Source organism: Plecotus auritus (genome assembly GCF_963455305.1).
Source record: "Plecotus auritus genome assembly, chromosome: 8".
Lineage (NCBI taxonomy): Eukaryota > Metazoa > Chordata > Mammalia > Chiroptera > Vespertilionidae > Plecotus > Plecotus auritus.
The window spans coordinates 138,269,202-138,290,398 of record NC_137782.1 but is presented as its reverse complement, the minus strand read 5'-3'; the positions used below and the strand labels follow the sequence as shown (position 1 = coordinate 138,290,398).

Below are 21,197 nucleotides of genomic sequence, written 5' to 3'. Positions count from 1 at the left end.
GGCTGGTGGGCCACTGGACAGGTTGGTTAGCTGAGCAGTGCTCCCACTGTGGGAGCACACTGACCACCAGGCGACAGCTCTTGTGTTTAGTGCCTGCCCCCTGGTGGTCAGTGTGTGTCATAGTGACTGGTTGTTCGACTGTTCCATCGCTTAGGCTTTTATATATATAGATAATTTTCCATTTGCTTTGCTAGAGACCCTTCCTCACAGTTTGAAATTTGGGACACAGGAATTTTCTGTTTAATTAAATTAAATTAATTAATTAATTTATTACCCCCAAGGGATCATTTGATTTTCATTTGAAGTTCTAATTGATAGAGGGGGGAAAACAGAAAAATGATAAAATATTTGAAATAATAACATAGGAAAACCCAGATGAAATTAGACTCAAAATCTCAAAAGTGGGTTTGTACTTCTGTATTTAGAAGAATTGGTACAGCTAATATAATTCTTTTTTAAAATCATTTGTTTGTTTTGTTAATCCTCACCAGAGGATATTTTTCCATTGATTTTTAGGGCGAGTAGAAGAGAGAGGGAAAGACAGAGAGAAACATCGATGCAAGAGAAACACATCAATTGGTTGCCTCCGACCAGGGCCAGGGCCTGAGGAGCCTGCAACCAAGGTACATGCCCCTGACCGAATCGAACCTGGGATCCTTCCGTTCACAGGCTGCCGCTGAGCCAAACTGGCCAGGGCTTTTTATTTTTTTGGTTTTGTTTTAATCTCTTGACATAGAGGATTGGTTTAACGTAAATAGAATAATTTTATTGATGTATTCTAAAAGAATGTTTAAAAATGAAATTCAGCTGAGTTAAGTTGAAGAGTTAATTGACTTTAATTAAGTGATTCATGAATCCTGCAGCATCCATCAGGCAACTAGAAGGGCTCTCTGAGGGTTGTACAAAATAGAAGATTTTTATGGGAAGAAGGATGTGGCTAGGGATCTATTGACTAAAGAAAAGAAAGGATTATTTTCTGGCAGACATCTTTTGTTTGGGGATAGAGATGTCTGAGGGCTTTTATTATGCAGATTGCCTCTTATTTTTATGGGATATAGAACGTTACTGGTTTTTGATCCAAAAATTCTATACTGGTTGATTAAGATTATATTTCTGGGAGAGGTTGAAGCTGCAATTAAATCAGGTGTTAAATCATAGGCTTTTACAGGAGTGACACAATTTTGGGCCTATGTTTTTTTAGTTCAACAGGAGGATATTATCATATTGAAACAATAGATTGGAAATGCTTCCTTCTTAGGATTGACAGTGATAGCTTGACAGGAAGGACAGTTTGCACTTGAGACTCTGCCCCTGCTTTTAGTCAGAGTACTCATCACCAGTCCCTGAAACACATTCACATTCTTAAAAAAAAATAAAAAAAAATTTTTAAATTGATTCCAGAGAGGAAGGGAGAGGGAGAGAGAGATAGAAACATCAATGATGAGAGAGAACAATCATCCATCGGCTGCCTCCTGCAGGCCCCACACTGGGAATCAAGCCCGCAACCTGGACATGTACCCTGACCAGGAATTGAACCATGACCTTCTGGTTCATAGGTCAATGCTCAACCACTGAGCCATGCTGCCTGGGCACGTTCACATTCTTAGTGGCTGTAGCCTGGAGTCTTCTTTGTGTTTGGTACCTTTGTCATACTCTTCCACCCCACTGCACTGGCCAGTGTCTCTGCGAGAACTCTGCAGGAAGGAACATGCTCACTGTAGCACCTCTGGTATTCTTTCACTAGCCAGTGGCTGTTCTTCTTGGGCCAGTCCAGTGGTCGGCAAACTGTGGCTCGCGAGCCACATGCGGCTCTTTGGCCCCTTGAGTTTTTAGCGAAGGCCAGCTTAGGAGTACCCTAATTAAGTTAATAACAATGTACCTACCTATATAGTTTAGGTTTAAAAAATTTGGCTCTCAAAAGAAATTTCAGTCGTTGTACTGTTGATATTTGGCTCTGTTGACTAATGAGTTTGCCGACCACTGGGCTAGTCCATGCAGCTGCCGGATAACTGGAGGCAGTTTCTGACTGGCAGTGAAGGACTTTGGCCAGATTGGATTGCTATAGGCAGAATGAAATATTTATTTTTCCCTTTGAGAAAGTAAATAGAGGTGCTGCTTAACCAACTAATATTATTTTAATGTTGCTGGGTGTGAGATACTGTGGTTAAATCAGGAAGGTGTAAAATACATTTTTACCCACTCCCAAAAAACTGTGTTAAGTTGCTTTAGATACATTATTTCATTCATTAAATCTTCTCAGCAACCTTACCAGTTAAATCTGTTAAATCACTATTTCACAAATTAGGAAACTAAAACCTAGATAGTCTCGCAGCTCAAAAATGGTAAAGTTTTTATTTAGATTTGAATTTAAGTTTGTATGATTTCAAAGCCCGTCTTCACTAATCACGGGATAGGAACTAGTAAATAGATTAAGCATGTGCACACACATAGAATCTAATCATGAGGAAACATCAGACAAACCCAAATTGGCATTCTATAAAGTAACTAGCTTGTATTGTTAAAAAATTTCAATATCAAAGAACACAAGAAAGGCCAACTGAGAAACTTTTCCAGATTAAAGGAGACTAAAGGTACATCCAAATGTAATCAATGTGTGATTACGGATTTGATTTGGGAGCAGGAAAAAACTTTATAAAGGACATTACTGGGGTATTTGGTAGAATTAGAGACTGGATTAGATACCATGACTATATAAGAGGATATCCTTGTCTTTAGGAAGTGTACACTAACGTTTTTAGGGATAAAAGGTCATGACATCCCCATACTTGCCCTCAAGTGGTTGTGTAATAGGGAAAGAGAATGACAAAGCAAATGTGGCAAAATTTGAACAATTAAACAAATGGTGAATCTGGAGAAAGGGTATAGGAGAGTCATATATTTTTTTGTACACTTGAAATGATGGAAAAAAAATTTTAAGTGCCTTACATTTTACACATTAGTTTAAAATTATTCAGGAACCAGCAAAACCCACTGAGGCATGGTTAAAACCCAACTCAGCCAGGAGTTAAGGACTACGCTCATGCTTCCTCCTTTGGCAAAGAATTTATCAAACCATGTTGAGGAGATAAACATAGACTGCAGTTTCATAGAGGAAATATATGTCATGATGTTTTTCTTATACTCCCATTAGGGGGACATACATCGCTTTTCTTCAAAATAGTTGTTTTTACTGTTTTTGTCTCATTTATTTTGATGCCTCTTAGATAGTTCATATTTCTAGTTTATTGACATAATCCTGGATAGAGTGATAAATGTGTTCTTTTTCACAAAAGGATGGACTACAAAGTAGAGTTAGCATTATTTATTTTTACTAGTTATTTGTTTGCTTATAACAGTGTACATGCTTCCTGCACTGTCTTTACGTTTTTAGTCAAGCAATTACGTACGCAAAGAGAGAAACCAAGATGGCGGCATAGGTAAACACCTAAACTGCTGCCTCGCACAACAATTTCAAAACTACAACTAAAAGACAGAACGGACACCATCCAGAACCACAGGAAAGCTGGCTGAGTGAAAATTCTACAACTAGAAGGAAAAAGAAAAGCTCACAGAGAATTGGAGGTACGGCAAAGGGGCTTTGTGCGCGCAGAGAGGAAGGGCGGCTGAGAGCCTGGCTGACTTTCTCTGGCGGAAGGGGGAAGGAAGCCTCTGACCGCACTGAACCCCAGTTCTGACTGCACTGAACCCCAGTTCCAGGCGAACCCCTGGGGACCCACGCTCTTACGGGGGGAGTCTGGACTCTCGGGCGGAGACTCGAGCTGGGAAAGGCAGAAGTCTGAAGGCGCACGCGGGCCAGTGCGCACAAAGGCTGCGGAGGTTGCCACAGGCTTTCCCTAGTGGAAGGGAGTCAGAGGATCCTGACTGCACTGAGCCCCAGTTCTGACTGCAGTGAACCCCAGTTCCAGGCGAGCCCCTGGGGACCCACGCTCTTGTGGGGGGAGTCTGGACTCTCGGGCGGAGACTCGGGAGCCGGGGAAGGCGGAGGACTGAAAGTGCGCACAAAGGCTGCGGAAGTTGCCACAGGCTTTCCCTAGTGGAAGGGAGTCAGAGGATTCTGACTGCACTGAGCCCCAGTTCTGACTGCAGTGAACCCCAGTTCCAGGCGAGCCCCTGGGGACCCACGCTCTTGTGGGGGGAGTCTGGACTCTCAGGCGGAGACTCGAGCTGGGGAAGGCGGAGGACAGAAAGCGCACATGCGCGCAAGGGCAAGGCTGACAGGAAGCCAAGACTGAGACTCCACCCCATCCAAGCTGAGCACAGAGCCTATTGCAATTTGGCAAGTCTAATCCTATAAGGCTGTCTCCAGCACCGAACTTCTCCCAGCATAGACACAGCTGATCCTTACAGCCAACTGGCCCGGAGGTCAATTCTTCCCAGTGATACCAATAACAATAAAGACTTAATTACAACAAGGCTGTACACACAGTCCACAAAGGGGTGCACCAAGAGTGTCCACCTCAGGTTAACTGGGGAAGCAGACCCACTGGGCCATATTGGAAACCTAGCACAAATATCTACCTTACCAACTCAGGGAATCAGTGAAAATGCGGGGTCAAAGAATCAGATCACAAACGAAAGAAATGGAGGAAAACAAACGAATGGATATAGAATTCAAAACCACGGTTATAAGACTTTTTAAGAATATCCTAGAAAAGGCCGATAAATATAACGAGACCCTCGAAGATATGAAAAAGGACCAACTAGAAATTAAACATACACTGACTGAAATAAAAAATATTATACAGAGACCCAGAAACAGAATAGAGGAACACAAGAATCACGTCAAAGAATTGAAATACAAAGAAGCAAAAAACACTCAACTGAAAAAGCAAAAAGCAAAAAAAAAAATCCAAAAAGTTGAAGATAATGCAAGAAGACTCTGGGACAACTTCAAGCGTACCAACATCAGAATTATGGGGGTGCCAGAAGAAGAGAGAGAGCAAGATACTGAAAACCTATTTGAAGAAATAATGACCGAAAACTTCCCCCACCTGGTGAAAGAAATAGACTTACAAGTCCAGGAAGCCCACAGAACCCCAAACAAAAGGAATCCAAAGAGGACCACACCAAGACACATCATAATTAAAATGCCAAGAGCAAAAGACAAAGAGAGAATATTAAAAGCAGCAAGAGAAAAACAGTTAATTACCTACAAGGAAGCACCCATACGACTGTCAGCTGACTTCTCAACAGAAACTATGCAGGCCAGACGGGAGTGGCAAGAAATTTTCAATGTGATGAATAGCAAGAACCTACAACCAAGATTACTCTACCCAGCAAAGCTATCATTCAGAATTGAAGGGCAGATAAAGAGCTTCACAGATAAGAAAAAGCTGAAGGAGTTCATCACCACCAAACCAGTATTATATGAAATGCTGAAAGGTATTCTTAAAGAAGAGGAAGAAGAAAAAAGTAAAGAGAAAAATTATGAACAACAAATACATATCTATCAACAAGCGAACCTAAAAATCAAGTGAATTTAAAACCTGAGGAACAGAATAATCTGGTGAATATAATAGAATCAGGGGCATAGAAAGGGAGTGGACTGATAATTCTCAGGGGGAAAGGGGTATGGGGGGTTCATGAAGAGACTGGACAAAAATCATACACCTATGGATGAGGACAGTGGGGGGGAGGTAAGGGCAGAAGGTGGGGTGGGAACTGGGTGGAGGGGAGCTATGGGGGGAAAAAGGAGAAATAATTGTAATAATCTGAATAAAGATTTATTTAAAAATAAATAAATATAGCTAATCAGAGAAAAAAAAAAAAAAGCAATTACGTACGACCGAACTATGCTATTTTGGGCATTATCAAGAGCTTTCTTTCCCTTCACTCCATCTATTCCTGTTTACACTTGGCTTGGCCAGAGAATAGGTGTGGGCTAAATATGAAGGATATTAAAGATTTAAACTCACAATTGAATGTATTTATCTTTTTTGTATCCCAAAAGTTCTTATAAATGCTGATGGAATTTTTCTCAAGTTGAATAATTTGGTGTTCTTGGGTTAGATAACAAGGTAGAATTAGAAATTTTTTCTGATTATTAATGGAAAGAATCCCCAGTTTAAGCAAAGTATTTTGATTCTGCTGACTATGATTTGGGTTAATGGGAGAAGAGTCTCGTTCAAGGAGCTCCACACATTAGTCTGTAGAACTACAAAGGTAAACTTCGCCTCCACCTCTCCTGGTGATGGAGAAATGAGCTATATATATAACTGAATTCTCACTGTCTCTCTCTCTCCCTTCCCCCCCCCCCCCCCCAACACACAGAAAGAGAGAAGGAATAAAGAGTCTATCTTGCCTCAGAATAAGAACTTAGTCTCTTTATGATATGCTTCTCTGCCTGGATCACATGCACATATTAACTTAGTTGTGCTGTCATCTCATTACACTTAAAGCTGAAAATCTTTCTATGCAACCAGGGTATAATTATTGCCTATCCAAATGTTTATATAGGATACTTTAGATTGACTTGGGGTAATCATACTATCAGCACTCAGCTTTTCTTTGAGTCTTTGTTAAAGTTAACTGAGTCCTAGAATAACTTTCACATGTGGGTACTCAGTGACTGTGATGATGTTTATGTTATATATGAATGTGAATCAGGATCGTGAAGTGGTTAAGGGCCCAAACTCGAGTGAGACAAGACTGGTTTATAACTGGCTCTGCCACTTACCACCTGTGTGGCCTTACACAAGTTGATCATCCTTCTTCACTTTCGTTATCTGTAAAGTGGGATAAAATTGTCCTCACCAACATGAAGTGATGCATGTAAAGTACTTAGAGTAATGCTTGGCATTTTTAATGTGTTCAATAAACCTTAGCCATTGTTAGTTATCATTGCTATTAATATTACCATTATTGTAATTTCTGTATCCCTCTGAATTTGCTTATTCCTTCGGATTTGTCACACTTTCCCCACAACCTCTCCTACTCCTGTCTTCCAAACTGACTTTTTAAAAATTGTGGCATGTCATTTTTCCCCAGGGTCTAGAGATGATCCTTGCATCCCCTTCAAACTTTTCTATTCCCTCCACTGCTTCAAAACTCTATTGAATAAATGGTAACCAAATAAGAAAGTCTGTTTTTTCTTCAGTTAGGACCTGACTACCTGCTCTGTCCTTTGCAAATGACTTAACTTTTAATCTCTAGTTTCTAGATTTGTGAGCTCTTTTCCTATATAAATTGGATCAGAAGTATATAAAAATCCATTGCATTATCTGACAAAGTCTTCTTGCTGAATATAGCTAAAAAGATCTGCTTTGGGTCAAATTGAAAAGGTCTGTCACTTTTACAGTTGTTTAAAGGAACTTATCCCTGACTTGGACTCTTTCTAGTTCACAGGGCTATTCTAAGGATCAAGCGAGGTCATGCATGTGAGTGCTTTAAAACTATGAAGCATGGGGTTAATGTGAGGGATGATTATTGCATGTGAACAAAGGCTCAGCAACTTAAGTGATATTAGAATTCAACCCTATATAATAAAGCTGCAATCTACTCTCTTCTGCCTCCTCCAGAAGTTTATTGTAAGTTATTTGAGCTAGAGAGGCTAGTGACTAACTTCATGTAATGACTACAAATCCTTTCTCCTTCCCTCATTCCCATATTCTATCACAAAATGGTGTGCCAGACCCTGAGTCAGTCTTCAGGGCTGGACGTTGGCAGCAAGGTACATAAGAGGCTCTGAGAGTGAGGGTTATGAGAGTTTTCTTTTTAAACCATTTTCTAGTCCCTTTCCTGGCAGCTTTTATTTTGGTAGCCCCCACAGATTAAATGACATTTCAAAATCAAGTTCAGTGATATGTCTTCTGCCACATTGGACTGGCATACCTGAGCAATCCTCAGATAGTTTTTGTATATATCTGTTTTCTTGTTTTTGGACTATTAGAAATTATTTTCTATATGATATGAACAGCAAGCCTAGAATCATGTGTGGGATCGTCATCATCATCATCACCAAATGCAAATACTTACCAAATGCTTGACAGACTATCCTCTAAGCATTGGAGATTGTATGGACTGAATTGTGTCCTTTGCAAATTCATATATTAAAGTCCCAACCCCTAGTATTACCTCAGAATGTAACTTATATTTGAAATTTGTTGGAAACACAACAAAATTAGTCCACTTTCCCCATAACCGCAGAAAAAAATTATTAAAAATCACCCCCCCCCCATTAGTGTTTTTTGAATTTGAAAGTCCTACCCTTGGTCTTTCCATCATTGCCCTATTTACCTATTTGTTTCCTCCAGAGAAGAGCCAAGGGAAATGCTGCTTTCTCACTATGCCTGTTTCTGCTTAATTATGCTGTCATTATTGACTTGAAAGAAACCACATCGAGAAAGCTGAGAACTGAGAGATGGTGCTGTTGGCAGAGCAAGTTGGTGATCTCTTGTTGGAGAAAATCTGCAATCCCAGAATTGGTTTGATTAGTACCGCTTCTGTCTTCCTCCTCTGCCAAGGAGTTTACCATTCATTGCTGCACTCCTGTCTTTTTATTGGATATGCTAAGATGTTTCCTCCCTCTTAATCTATAGATTATCAAGAACCCCTTAGAAAGGAGGTGCCATTGCATACTTTGTTCCTGCCTGACCAATGGTATTGCCTAAACAAGGAACTCTGCATGAGTTTTGCTTTGTTTTTCATTTTCTCTATTTCTGTCATGCAAATATATTTTAGTTTGTTTGTCAAAGTTGTTTGCAAATGAGTTTGCTCTGGAATATACCTCATCAGGAATGAGGAGGGGCCCCAGTTTGAAAATTAGCAACACACTTTTTTTTTTTTTTAAAGTGCTAGAGTTTTGTCATTTGGTTTCTCTAAGATTTAAGTGAAATTTATCCCTCCTTCAGTGCGATTTGCCTTTTCAGCTGTTTAGCAGTTCTTCTGGTTCTTTGTCCATTTTCACATGGAAACTAGATCTACTTAGCCAAAAGCTTAGTATGATTTCCTGCGGATCCAACCAGAGCACCTAAAATAGTTTTCTACCCAAATATTTTTTTAGCCAAAGTTTTTCAAAATACAGAAATCTTAATAGCTAAACATTAAATACTGCTGAAAATTGAAAAAATTGGAAAATGGATTGGAGCACAATGTTTTGAAAAACATAGGAAACAGCCAATGATCTAATTGTTGAGCTTTTTGTGTTTATATAACTTGGCTCCATTTTCTTTTCTTTCGTTGGTTGTTTCTAAATACCTTTGTAAATGCTTAAGTCCTGGTGTTTATGTAAATCAGCATAAAATCAGGCATTTTTAATTAGTTGCCATTCTACTCTGTTACATGTACTACACTAATCATGTTTGAAACTATCCAAATTCAGAGGCAGATATAGTTAGCAGGCGGTAGGTTAAATCAAAGAGCTGGGAATTCTGGTCTTCACATAATTGGGATTAATCTGTGGGTCTCTCTCTTTTTTTTCTTTTCTAGTGTTAAAATGAAGATTGATGGTCTTCTACCTTTCACTATCCACTGGCCTGTAATGGGGATCAGAGTATATATCAGGTTGTTTTGAAACCTTGGGGCGGGGGGCCGGGGCGGGGGCAAGAGGAAGAAGAATAGTCATGGTTTAGCAGTACATCATTCAGCCCATAAAAGAACCACTCATTCTTGCAAAATTAAAACTATTTTCTCCCTTTCAGAAACAAGTCAGGGTTGCTTGGGCCAAAATTCATATTCCTTTTAACCACACATTGGCAGTACAGGCATGTATAGTTTTCTTCTAAGTCATGGCTCTAGCTTTTTTTCCAGCTAAGAAACCTAAACCAAAAGAATCTCAGGGTCCTGTTCTTGGCATACTCCCACTTTCTGTCTTAGAAATTCAAACAACTTTGAGTGGACCGTGTTCTTCAATGTTATTGCTTTGTTGGCTCACAGGCTCTGAGTCTGCAGATAACAATGAAAGCACAGCAGCAGAAGAATATGTTTGTGTGTGTGTAAATTCAACCTTTGGTTTTCATTGAAATTATCTTGCTAATGCTCCCTTTGTAAGATTCCCTAGGTTTTCTTGGTGCCTGGCAACTTCTGTGATCAGGTGATTTGAAAGGCATGGAGAGTATGGATTAGGGATCTGAGTTACTTAATATACTTCACCTATGGATCTGTGCATCTGATATGGTTTATGGGGTAAGGGGAAGGATTTGCCTTTGGTACTTTCCTAGTTCTTTTATATTTTGTGCCCTACTTATACCTCTTAATGGTAGGTACCATGTATTTTAAGGCAGGCTACTTGGGTTCATTCTTCCTGGAAGAAAATAAGTCTCCTGATTTAAGTAATAGAAAGGTGTTAATAACTTTTTATAATACTTCTTCTGAGAGTATTTATGTTTTAAAGACATCTAGGTTGAGAACAGTAGTCCTTGTTACTATAGGAAAAGAAATATTTGGAATAATATTAATCCTCACCTGAAGATATTTTTTTAATCCTCACCTGAAGATATTTTTCCATTGATGTTTAGAGAGAATGGAAGGTAGGGGGGAGAGAAACATCGATGTGAGAGAGACATATCGATTGGCTGCCTCCCACACACCCCCCACCAGGGCCGGGTATCAAGCCTGCAACTGAGATATGTGCTCTTGACTGGGAATCGAATCCAAGACCCTTCGGTCTGAGTGATGGCACTCTAACCACTGAGCAATGCCTGGGCATTGCTTTTTCATTTATTAGAGTGAATTCTCTTAGTCCCAATTTTTCTTAGAACATTATGGACACCTACTGAGTTTTGGGGTGAATCATTTTAATTTACTTGCTCAGTCATCAGTGGGATGATTTGCTTTGTGATTTATGGTACCTTTTTTCCCCTGTTAAAATATTGGATTACCCTACTCTTTACACAGTAGATGTATGATTTGTCAGCTATTATATTTGAAATGAGGATTTCCTTAGGATAAAAATGGCCTGAGTAAGGACCATTGGTTGTAATATGTATTGTTAACATTTTTTGTTGAAAGATTTAAAAAAAGATTATAAATCACAAGTTTTCTTTTTTGAAGTATTGTTTTAAATTAAAAAAAAATTTGTTATTGATTTCAGAGAGGAAGAAGGAGGGAGAGAGAGATAGAAACATCAGTGATGGGAATAATTGGTCAGCTGCCTTCTGCATGTCCCACACTGGGGATCAAGCCCTGACTGGAATCGAACTGTGACCTCCTGATTCATAAGTTGATGCTCAACCACTGAGTCACACCAGCCAGGCGAAGTATTGTTTTAAACTACAGCTAAGCTATCCATTGTTCTAGATATAGGATATAAGAACAGGTTATCGCCCTGACCGGTTTGGCTCAGTGGATAGAGCGTCGGCCTGCGGACTGAAGGGTCCTGGGTTTGATTCTGGTCAAAGGGCATGTACCTGGGTTGCAGGCACATCCCCAGTGGGAGGTGTGCAGGAGGCAGCTGATTGATGTTTCTCTCTCATTGATGTTTTTAACTATCTATCCTCTCCCTTTCCCCTCTGTAAGAAATCAATAAAATATATTAAAAAAAAAAAAAAAAGAACAGGTTATCAATAGATATGAGACCATGTTTTTGGTATTAAGATCTTTGATGCAAATGTTTCAATGAAATCTCATCTTCCACAGTTGTTATTGCAATTGTTGTTGTTCTTTAATTAATCAAAGTGTGACTATACAAGATTTCTATTTCAAATGATAAGAAAAAATATTGTTTCTGGTTTATCCTATTGTTTACACTTGGAAGGCAGCCTTTCTACCAACTTAAGCATGATGAAAAGTCTTGCTTTGCTCATCTTTGGAGTTTATATTGGGTGAAAATGTACTTTGGTAGTGTAAAGAAACTCATCTTTGTATTTATACTGAAGTAGTGATTATTGCCAGAAAGTAAAGTGAGAAATGAAGAAACACTGCCCCCACATAGCAAATATTGGAAATGGTAGAAGAGAAGGAGTTGGGGGTTGGGGAATAAATATCCTGACCTCTCTCTCTTCTTGCCTGAACCCAACTCTAAGCCAGAAAACAAGGGGGTGACACAATCTTAGAGAACAGCTTCACAGGGACTAGAACAAAGCAGAGAAGGGTGGAGAATAGATATGAAAGGACAGTGGAGAGTTATCAGCATAGTTTTCGGGGAACTATAAAATTTTAATTTTGGAGGAGAAACCAAGATGGCGGCATAGGTGAACACATAAACTGCTGCCTCGCACAACAATTTCAAAACTAGAGCTAAAAGACAGAATGGACATCATCCAGAACTACAGGAAAGCTGGCTGAGTGGAAATTCTACAATAGAAGGAAAGAGAGGGGCACACGGAGACTCAGAGGAGCTGCAAAAGGCTGAGGTACGGACACACGTGCGCAGAGAGGACGGGCGGCTGAGTGCCTGGCTAGCTTTCTCTAGTGGGAGGAAGGTGGAAGCTCCTGACTGCGCTGAACTCCAGTTCAGACTGCACTGAACCCCAGTTTCAGGTGAGACCCTGGAGATCCAGACTCATACGGGGGGAGTCTGGACTGTCAGGAAAAGAGAGGAGCGCACGGAAACTCAGGGGAGCCGCGAAAGGCAGGGGTCTAGAGGCGCACACACGAGTGTGCGCAGAGAGGACTGACTGCTGAGTGTGCCGCTGGCTTTCTCTAGCAGGGGGAAGACAGAAACTCCCGACTGTGCTGAACTCCAGTTCCGGGAAAGAATCTGGGAATCCAGATTCATTGGGGGAGAAACTGGACTGTCTGGCAGCGGGTGAAACTCAAGGGCGGCTTTCTCTCAGATGTGCTTGCAGCAATTACTGAGACCCAGGGGCCTCATAGGGCAGGGCTGACGGGAAGCCAAGGCTGTCTGCTCCGCCCTGAGACTCCGCCCCATCCAAGCTGAGCACAGAGGCTTTTGCAAGTTTGCAAGTCTTGTCTCATAAGGCTGTCTCCAGCACAGAAGTTCTCCTGGCATAGACACAGCTGACCCTCACAGCCAATTGGCCTGGAGATCAATTCCTCCCAGTGATTCCAACAACAATCAAGACTTAACTACAACAAGGCTGTACACACAGTCCACAAAGGGGTGCACCAAGAGTGTCCACCTCAGGTAACTGGGGAGGCTGAGCCACTGGGCTATATAGGACACCTAGCACACAAAGCTACTCTACCAACTCAGGGAAGCTGCGAAAATGCTTTATAGTTTTCGGGGAACTATAAAGAAACAGATCACAAACGAAAGAAATGGAGGAAAGCAAACGACTGGATATAGAGTTCAAAACCATGGTTATAAGGTTTTTCAAGAATTTCCTAGAAAAGGCCGATAAATTTAGCGAGACCCTTGAGGATATGAAAAAGGACCAACTAGAAATTAAACATACACTGACTGAAATAAAATATATTATGCAGAGACCTAACAGCAGACTGGAGGAACGCAAGACTCAAGTCAAAGATTTGAAATACAAAGAAGCAAAAGACACTCAACCAGAAAAGCAAAAAGAAAAAGGAATCCAAAAATTTGAAGATAATGTAAGGAGCCTCTGGGACAACTTCAAGCGTACCAACATCTGAATTATGGGGGTGCCAAAAGAAGAGAGAGAGCAAGATACTGAAAACCTATTTGAAGAAATAATGACTGAAAACTTCCCCCACCTGGTGAAAGAAATAGACTTACAAGTCCAGGAAGCACAGAGAACCCCAAACAAAAGGAATCCAAAGAGGACCACACCAAGACACATCATAATTAAAAGGCCAAGAGCAAAAGACAAAGAGAGAATATTAAAAGCAGCAAGAGAAAAACAGTTAATTACCTACAAGGGAGCACCCATAACGATTGTCAGCTGATTTCTCAACAGAAACTATGCAGGCCAGATGGGAGTGAGAAGAAATTTTCAAAGTGATGAATAGCAAGAACCTACAACCAAGATTACTCTACCCAGCAAAGCTATTATTCAGCAAAGCTATTATTCAGAATTGAAGGTCAGATAAAGAGCTTCACAGATAAGAAAAAGCTAAAGGAGTTCATCAACACCAAACCAGCATTATATGAAATGCTGAAAGGTACTCTTTAAGAAGAGGAAAAAGAAGAAAAAGGTAAAGATAAAAACTATGAACTACAAATACATATCTATCAAGAAGTAAATCTAAAAATCAAGTGAATAAAAAATCTGATGAACAGAATAAACTGGTGAATATAATAGAATCAGGGGCATAGAAAGGGAGTGGACTGACAATTCTTAGGGGGAAAAGAGTGTGGGGGGTGCGGGAAGAGACTGGACAAAAATCGTACACCTATGGATGAGGACAGTGTGGGGGAGGTAAGGGCAGAGGGTGGGGTAGGAACTGGGTAGAGGGAGCTATGGGGGGGAAAAGAGGAACAATTGTAATAATCTGAACAATAAAGATTTATTAAATTAAAAAAATATATTTTACTTAAAAATTTTTAATTTTGGGCAAATCGTTCCTGAGGAAGGAACTTGGAAGGTCCTCTGCCACGGAGAAGCTGTTTTGAGGTGGCCTGAAGGAGTCAGGGAACAGTATTAATGATAATCCTGAGAAAGCCACAGGAAATATTAATGGTAAACACAGGTCTACTTATGAAGATGTTTGGAACTTCTCTGGTGGGCAATGTTCAAAGCTATTGGGTATCTTACTTGTTATATAATTGATGTTTAAGAAGCCATTGCCAGTTTTGTTTGACCTTTGCTGCACGTTCTTGTTCTCTCTCCAGTTGTTAAACACAGAAGACAGAGTGCCAGAGCTGCAGTGGCAGAGGGTTAATTTAGGTTTATGAAGTGACAGCCCAAACAGGGGGATAGGCCTTATGGCTAAAGTTTTTGTCAGCCAAGAGTCTCTTTGCATCAATAAATAAAACAGGCAGGATAGTAAGAAGCTAGGAAAATTCCTTGGGAAGTAGAATGGGGAAACTGAGACAGATAGCTGATTCAGACTGGCCCCATCCTTACACCCTGACTCACTTGCCTCCTTCTCCCTTGCACAACCATTCCCTTAAGCAGTAAGCCCTCAGGACCATGAGGTTCTGATCAACATCAGATAATCTTAGGAACAAAGCTTTGGGTCTGTAAACCACAGACAGAGTTTTGGTCAAACTAAAGATAACATCTAGTCCTCAGTTGTGTCTCAGCTCCAGGCCCAGAAAAGCAGCAGAACCAGATGAAGTGATGCCTATGGCTGACATCAGGATTGGATGCAATGACTAATGACCCCTACCCCTGATCCTGTATGTTCATTTTGATGTATCATAATATTAAAGAACATACCTGATAAGCTGATGAATATTCTATTGAGATCCTCCCCTGAGATCTTTCTAAAATTCCTGCCTTTCTCTCTCTTTCTCTCTCTCTCTCTCTCTCTCTCAACACCTGTGCCTAAACCTCCCTCCCCCCTGTCCCCTCTTTCAGGTGTGTGTCTTTGCTTTCTTTCTCCTAAGCTCCAAGGGCCCTTCTTTTGCCACTGTAATTTGTTCCCTGAGTCACATGGACCATCTGGATCACTTTTTCTGCCTCTGTGACTTTTCTTTCTAAAAGGCCAAGGCAGCTCTGAGCAGCCCACTCTGTTCTTCTCTTCAAGTGTGCTTTTGCTTTGCTTGCTAAATAAACTTCATACGCTAGAGTTCTTGGCTCTGAATTCTTTCTTTGTTGAACCCAAGAACCAAGAGCCACATTCCCAGTAACAAAACCAAGAGAAAAACTAGGAATAAGCCTTATGAAATCTGGTCTACTTGAGTCAGTATCAGTTTAGCAGGATCCTGAGGCACCCTTTATCACTCTCGCCCTCCATCCCCCAACTTTAGAATTTTAAGGAAACCACAACATGTTAGAAATTATGTATTGTAATGCTAAATATGGCCAATAAATTGGGAATAAAACTTTGTGAACATTTTGCATGGGAAATAATAAGAATATAGAACATAGGTTATAGGATTTCTAGTTTGTTTTATGTTGAATTTATTTTCAATAATTTTACTCTGTAATTCTATTCAATAAGTTACAGTTCTTTTTTATTTTCTATTTTTTAGCATTTTATCAATGTAGTATTGTTTTACCAAAGAATGCTTATGAGCCCAGATAAGGAAGTCATCTAAATGGACATCTTACACAAAGAGGTTACTTAGTGTGTAGATGGGGAAAACCAAACACTTGCTTAATTATTATTATACTAGAGGCTAAGCGAGACCCAGACCCACTGCGCTGGCGGGACCCAGACTGACTCCCACGGTGCGGGGGTAGGGGTGGCGTGGCTGGCGGGGGAGAGGAGGGACCCGGAGTCAAGTCCCCGCCCACCCGCGAGCACCTCGCTGCACACACAGCCTCCTGGTGACCAGTCTTTGGTCATTCCGAGTTACAGCGTCATGGCCACAGGCCTTTTATTATTAATAATCACTTATATTCTTTGATCCTGATAGGAAATGAGTTTCAGCTAAAACATTAAAGACTTAGGCTTGACAAATAAGAGTTTCCTTGTTAGAATGTTAGAGTGGTTACGTGGGAAAGGAGTTCCTTAGGAACCTGTGAAATGTTCTTGTCTGGAAGTCATTAAAGCCAGCTTGATTTTTGTTGTGTTGTTGGTGGTGGTTTGGGTAGGTTGGCCTCTCAAGGATCTCCTCTTAGAATTTTATAGTTTTTGCACTTGGAATGACTATTTGAATATTTTGCCTTTGCTTTCTTTTCTAATTTAAAATAATTATTTAAAACCTTGTGTTTAATACAATGCCATATTCCCCATGATCACAAAATACATAGTCTTAGTAATGATGTGCTTGCTTATTCATCTGCTGCTAACCACTTTCTGACTTTACCCCATGCTGTATCTAAACTCTACTGAAAAGAAATGATTCTAACTCTTTAATCAGATATTCAAATACCAGATTTTAGTTTTGTTATCTCTCATTATTATGATCAGTTAGGTCCAGATCAGAGTGGAGGACTTTGAGGGGGAAAAAAAAAAAAAAGGTGTTTCATATTGCTTTGTACTTTTCGCCTCTGGCTTAATAAACATTATCTGCATTTCTAAAGATATTTTTCAAGTGCATTTGATATACTTTTGGTAGGGTACTTCAGTCAAATGTGAAATTTGAAAAAAGACCCATGTGTTAAGCCCCAGTTTAAAGGCTCTTGAATTCCTGATAAGATATTGATAGCATAACTAGATGAGGCTAGGCATTGATAATACAATTTCAGGTTAGCTGTTTCTTTGAGTCATGTATGGTTATATGTCTTTCTAAGACTTTAGTGTTCATTGTTTCAAAGGGTGAGACGTGAGGTTGGAAGAGGATAGAAATATTTGTTTTACTATTTAAAAAATATTTTTATTGATTTCAGAGAGGAATGGAGAGGGAGAGAGAGATAGAAACAGTGATGAGAGGAAATCATTGATTGGCTGCCTCCTGCACACCCCACACTGGGGATCGACCCCACAACCCGGGCATGTGCCCTGACGGGAAAGCAAACTGACCTCTTGGTTCATAGGTTGACACTCAACCACTGAGCCACGCTAAACTTTTCTTTATCTAGCCTGCTATTTCTCTTCAGTATTTGATTTCCTTTAAAAATAAACTGAGCATGGCTCATTGGTTGAGCGTCGACCTATGAACCAGGAGGTCACAGTTCGATTCCCCATCAGGGCACATGCCCAGCTTGCGGATTTGATCCCCAGTGTGGGGTGTGCAGGAGGCAGCTGATCAATGTTTCTCTCTCACCACTGATGTTTCTATCTCTCTCTCCCTCTCCCTTCCTCTCTGAAATCAATAAAAATATATTAAAATAAATAAACTGAGTTTCAGTAATACTTAAGAGGGTTAATAAAAAATAATGTGAATACTAAAACCTACAACAAATTAATGACCCTGATCAGAAAAGATCCTGGCTGTTAATAAACTCTGCTTACATATTCCTGATCAGTGTCTTTGATAATCTCTTCCCACATAAATGGAAAGCCAGGTGATTTATCATTGTAACGAACTTTCTCCAAGGTGAAACAGGGAATACATCATCTTTTCTGCCAGTTTCCTAAATATGTATGTTAGACTCTGCTAGTTAATAGTTTCTAGACCATTGGTTCAAAAGCCAGATGTTAAAAAATGTTTTAAAGTCAAGCTAAAGATCTCAGTAAAACTGAATGAAGAATAAGAGGCTTTCAAATCCGAGGCCTGTTCTCTTAATGTAGCCAGCTGAACTGCCTGATTTGCTATAAATTTGCTCCTCCTGAAGCTCAAACACAGCTGGCTTCCTTTAAAAAAAAAAAAAAAATTAGTTTTTGCTTTAAATGAAAACCTGGTAGTTTCTAAGCTCACATATGAGACTATACCCCTCTCCTATTCAAATACATGTTTGAGGAGAAAGTTTCCTGTTGTCAGGGAAAGCTACCTTCCCTTCCTTTGGGAGACTTTGATCTGAGAGGCCTCTTATTTTCCTCTGCATTCATTTTTCCTGGGGGATGTTCAACGCCATCAGTATAGATTCAGCATAGCCGCTTAGCAGCAGCAAAGGTACTTTTTCAAAATCAATTGCTGAAGATTCTTCTAGTTGATGACAAAATGACTCCCTCCCTCTGAAGAGGCTGTGGTCTTCTTTTACCTGCCACTTTGGGAAATGCCATAGTATTTACAGAGGAAAATGTAGAGAAGATCACTGATCTGTGGTTCTGCCATTAACCGGGAGATAGACAATAGGCATGTCATTTAACCTGCCTGGGGCCTCGATTTCATTATCTAAAAAATAAGACAGTTGGATTATATGATTTCTAATAATTCATACAGCTTTTAAATTACATGACTATTGTTCCTAAGAGTCTTGAACATAGTTACTCTTGGATATATAATTTGCCCTTGTCTCTCAAGACAGTGCGAACCTAGGATTTGTTTAGTGCTCATGAAATTTCTGTCACCATACTTCAGAGGCTTTTGTCTTTGATGTCTACCTAATCTAGGGTTGATTGACTGATCCTACCAGTGATTAAAGGAAATGTGTTTGAGGGAAATCTGGGGAGAGCCAGCTTGCAGCAAGTAGAAAAGCCCTAGAAATATTTACAGCTGCTTCAAGATCTGGTTATCTTTCAGTGAACTGATTGATGTTTCCCAACTTGGTCTAGTAATGATTCTTAGCTGTCCAACTTTCTAATCAAGTTTACCTAGGTCGTTGGGAAAACTGTTCACGTACACTGAGTTTTTCACCACCTGTCACAATTTCTAGTACAACCAAATTAGCCCTATTCCCGGGGTAACACAGAGCCAATCCAAATCCTCCTTTCATTTTATACTACAGGTGCTGTGGAGACAGCATGGACTTTGGACTTTACAATCTGATTCTGCCTTTTTCTGGTTTTGTGATGCAGGTTAACCTCTCTGTGCCCCAGGGTTATCTATAAAACAGCAATATTTAGTACTTACCTTAAAAATTATTAAGGGATCAAGTATGAGGATAGACGATAAGAGCTTCTCACATGCCTCATAATGAGAACACCTGACATTTGAATACCTCTTTACCACTTACGAAACACCTCAGAAAAGTAGTTTGATTTAAGGCATTGTGCTGGATTTGCTGTGCTGGGTAAAATATCATTTAGGGATATAGAGACTTGAGCCAGGCTTGCTGGGTAAGGGCCCCAGACCTTTGGAATTGGGTCACACCAGATCCAGAGCCTTGGCTATCTTGAGAGTCTCTTGTAGCTAAAACACTCTTTTATGTTTTACAGGAATCTGAATTTCTGTGTTTGGAATTTGATGAGGCCAAGGTCAACCAAGTTCTGAAGAAGCTCTCAGAGGTAGAAGAAAGTATCAGCACACTGATGAAGCCAGCCTAGCTGAAAATGGACTTGTTGAAGCAAAGGTGTTCATGATCTGTTGTGGGGTTTTTTTATATTATTCACCCATTAATATTAAATCCTCAAATTCAAATTTGCCTGTCTCTGCTTGCTGGAACTTATTTTTTCCATTTACTCTTATAGTTGTTCTACTGCAAAGGCTCTTATACTTCAGCATGTAGAAGCACTTGTAACAGCATTTTTTTTTTTTTTTTTTAAAGGAGGTGTCCAGAACCCTATCCCCAGAGACTTGGATTCAGAATGGCTGGGGTCAACTTTAGAAACCCATATTATGGTGGTTTGTTCCTGAGTAGGATTTTAGGAATATATACATGATAAATTATACAAGAATTAGAAAACATTTTATACAAACAAATACAAGGCTGCCCAAATACTGTGTATTTTGAGCTGAGGCCTAGAGATTTGCTGACCCTTGGCAGTAAAACCAGAGATGCTTCTGGAACTGATTCAGGTTTTTGAATTAGTTCTACCCAAATCTGGGGGATCTGGTTTGATCTGAGCTACTGAGAAACATGGGCTTTTTTAGAACCTAGAAATAAACTGATCTCATCACAAAGGGACTCCCTGACCTCAAGTCAGGACTGTGGGAAGAGAAAAATGTCACTGGAGGTGATGTGAGGTTCTTTACCTCAGAAAATTTTATTTGAGTCATCAAATAAAACCTCTTCAAGAAAATATCTTTAGCCCAGCCGATGTGGCTCAGTGGTTGAGCATCGGCCCATGTACCAAGAGGTCACTGGTTTGATTCCCAGTCAGGACACATGCCTGGGTTGTGGGCTCATTCCCCAGTAGGAGGCATGCAGGAGGCAGCCAGTGTTCCTCTCTCAGTGATGATGCTTCTATCTCTCTTTCCCTCTCCCTTCTCTCTCTAAAATCAATAAAATCGTATTTTAAAAAAAGAAATAAAATGTCTTTAAAAAAAACTAGTGTAAAAACTAGATCCTAGTAGAGAAATTGTACGAAACACCAATGTTATTCTAAGAGGAGGAAGCTGTCAACCAGTATATGAAAGCGATGGTCCCTGTTGGACAGATTTTGTAACCTGATATTGATAAACTTTAGAAACCTCAGTTGCCTTTGGGATATAATGTGTTAAAAAAGAAATGTAGTTCTCTTGGTCTGTGGTTACATCATATGTCAGTTCTAATGAATTTATTCCAGGGCAGGAATAAGTCCTCTTCTGTCAAGCATGTTCTCCTAAATCAATTTGGAGACGTTTTTTAGGAGTTCTTCCCAACCCCCAAGCTGAAAATACTGGCTTCCTCCCTGATTAAAACCATCCCAGCAGTTAGCAAACAATAACCAGAAGGTTTTAAATGTAGCCCCTGTGGACCCTTCAGAAAACATCTTGAAATAGGGTAATGTGGTTTGGCCAACGAACTATTAAAACTTGCTCTCTGTTCCCAGGGCTACCGTCATGT

General features: G+C 40.1%; 1 protein-coding gene across 4 annotated transcripts in view; it reads left to right on the top strand.

The window, feature by feature from the left end:
- The window catches only part of COMMD1 (copper metabolism domain containing 1), a 194,538-nt gene that overhangs the window by 94,061 nt on the left and 79,280 nt on the right, over positions 1 to 21,197 (top strand). Inside the window, exons 3-4 of one of the 4 annotated variants that reach the window (XR_013961516.1) lie at positions 517 to 623; positions 19,648 to 20,668. Coding sequence is in view for 2 of the 4 variants with exons in the window: in XM_080686028.1 (XP_080542154.1) it covers positions 19,648 to 19,755 (108 nt within the window). In the remaining 2 variants the exon portion in view is untranslated. Of the gene's footprint in view, positions 1 to 516; positions 624 to 9,447; positions 9,523 to 19,647; positions 20,669 to 21,197 lie in introns of those variants that run through there. The other 3 variants (XR_013961517.1, XM_080686028.1, XM_080686027.1) reach the window with 3 other exon arrangements.